Consider the following 2,496-nt stretch of genomic DNA (forward strand, 5'->3'; position numbering starts at 1 on the left):
GTGACTTACACTGTAAACAATCAGCGAAAGATTCGCTCTTTGAACTAATAATAAGCATTTTTAAAAACTGGGTCAATTTCCAATCTCTGAACAATTGGTTGTTCCTCAAAATCTGTATCCTCGTCTGATACAGCCTCACATATAAGGTTGGATACCTAATCTCGCCATCGTTCACCGGACAGTAGTTTGCTGTGTTAGCTACTGAAATGAGCCGCGCTGTGAAACAGCCAATCAGAGCAGAGCTCAACATTAATATTCATGACCCCTCCAAATAAGGTAATAATAGACCATTTCATTCTAGCGACAAATCCTAGGGTTGTAAACGGACTTGTAAAACCGTTTCTGGAAAATTTTTTACCTAAGCCACATACCTTATATCAGAGAACAATTTAACATATTGTATCAATGCATTCTATGGCACCTTTAAAAGGAAATTTAGAAGCATATTTCAGCATACCATGATTAACCCCTAAAAGCTCAATTCTGTCCGCAGCCTACCGCATTCAAATATCTGGCGTTATAAAACATGTAGGATAATTTACAACTCATTCAGTCAAACGGATAATGATTATTTGTAGTGCAGCCTTTTGGTTTGAAATGATTTGTTTCAGTCTTTTTGAGTGGAACTTTTCAAAACCAGATGTGCCTCCCATAATTTAAAACACAGCAGGCTTGCTAGGAAAAAAGGTAGCTAAAGGAAAATAAAGGATGAAGGTTTAATGAAGATTTTAGCGTTATTAAGAGTCACATCTCATGATCATATGCAGGATCCCTATTTTCAATAATTGTATCATGTTTTTTTCTTGTTTTTATATATATATTGTTTTTATATATTTTGTTTGTTATATATATTTCCTGGATAGTGTACTTTTATTTTGGTTAAATGAAGATGTCATTCATTTTATTAGTGGAATATAGAATAACAGCATTATTTTAAAGGCTTGTTTGCTGATACTTATTTGTCTTTGTGTTTATAGGACATTCTGAGATTTCAAATCTTTTCAAGACTGTTGTCCAAATTAGAATTAGCCCTCATAAGAACACCAGTTGATCTTGATTTCCTGGAATTTACATGTCGTCAAGAAATGTACCTATGTCAGACCCTGTCAAGACATGTTGATGTGCCATCACCAATCATCCAGGCCCTGCAGGAGCTCTTTTCACTCGTCAGACAGCAAATAGAACTTACCGCCCCACAGACAGAAGTAACTACCGTGGCTGGCAGGACAGGGCGTCCAAAATACAACATTGAAATGGAGACTTTGGCTGAGCTTTGTGAACTAAACCTCTCTGTACGCTACATTGCAAAACTTCTGGGCGTTTCATGTCGCACTGTCCGTAGACGTATTAGAGAGTTTGGGTTTTCCCCGAAAACGTACAGTAACATCAGTGATCAAGACCTCAATAGATTAGTTGTCCAGATTAAAAATGAAATGCCCTCTGCTGGATACCGAATGGTCAAAGGTAGGCTTCAATCCATGGGGATTCACATTCAGTGGAGAAGAGTAGCTGCTTCAATGCACGAAGTGGATTCGATAGGAGTCCTATCCAGAATGTACGGATTGGGATGTGTGGTACGCCGCACATATTCTGTGAGAGGGCCCCTGTCTCTCTGGCATGTGGATACTAACCACAAGTTAATAAGGTTTTGTCACTAAGAGTATTTATTATTTATTAACATTAGATCAAATAATCTATTTTTTTGATTATGAAACATATAAACCCATGTCTTTTTGCACTGTATTAGTAGAAATCCAAATGCAACATTCTCATTTTGTGCTGAAATCTTTGCTTAATAGGTACAACATAGTAATTTTTGGAGCAGTGGATGGATACTCTAGGAAGGTAAGAGAAGTATGGTGTTTTCTTCCATCACTGAAGTTACCCTAATTTTTATATGATGGGTGGTTGTATCACTAAATTTATATGTTGCAGATAATGTGCTTGAATGCTGCAACGAATAACCGAGGATCGACAGCCCTTAGTGTCTTCAAAGAGGCAACTGAACAATATGGTGTACCCTCAAGGCAGGTTTTTGAAAATAACAACCACTTAACACTTCACCACAAAAAGAACCATTTCTGTACATAAATGTTGCATGAACTTCAGAGTTTTATTATTATTATTTAGGGCTGGGTGATATGGCTAAACATATTATCACAATATCAATATGATGTTTCTCGCATTTACCGTTAATGGGGAAAGGAAATACTTTAAGAATAAATATAATATAATAATTTATACAACAGTTCTTTCTGGTTCTCAAATCTGATTGGCTGATAAGAGTGTGACATTAGAGTGATAACAGAACTCCAACAACCGTTTCACCATTTGTATCACTCCGCGCACAGTATTTCTCAGTGTCATGGCAGACACCCAAATCCACTATAATTTTAGAAATAATGCTGTTTTTGTATCACGGAATGTAGTTTTAACAGATGTTGAAATCAATTTGTGAATCAGACGAAACCATGCCATTCATTCACACAGAGATAC

At 36.6% G+C, this 2,496-nt stretch overlaps 1 protein-coding gene across 1 annotated transcript; it reads left to right on the top strand.

Annotated features, from left to right (window-relative positions):
- Positions 1 to 864: 864 nt before the first annotated feature.
- Positions 865 to 2,031, top strand: LOC107733016 (uncharacterized; the record flags this gene model as incomplete). Its single annotated transcript, XM_016544524.1, has 3 exons — positions 865 to 1,636; positions 1,800 to 1,845; positions 1,936 to 2,031. Coding segments are annotated over exons 1-3 (693 nt in total), but the record flags the coding sequence as incomplete, so codon positions are not given.
- Positions 2,032 to 2,496: the final 465 nt, after the last annotated feature.

Source organism: Sinocyclocheilus rhinocerous, unplaced genomic scaffold (assembly GCF_001515625.1).
Source record: "Sinocyclocheilus rhinocerous isolate Xijiao unplaced genomic scaffold, SAMN03320098_v1.1 scaffold5999, whole genome shotgun sequence".
NCBI lineage: Eukaryota > Metazoa > Chordata > Actinopteri > Cypriniformes > Cyprinidae > Sinocyclocheilus > Sinocyclocheilus rhinocerous.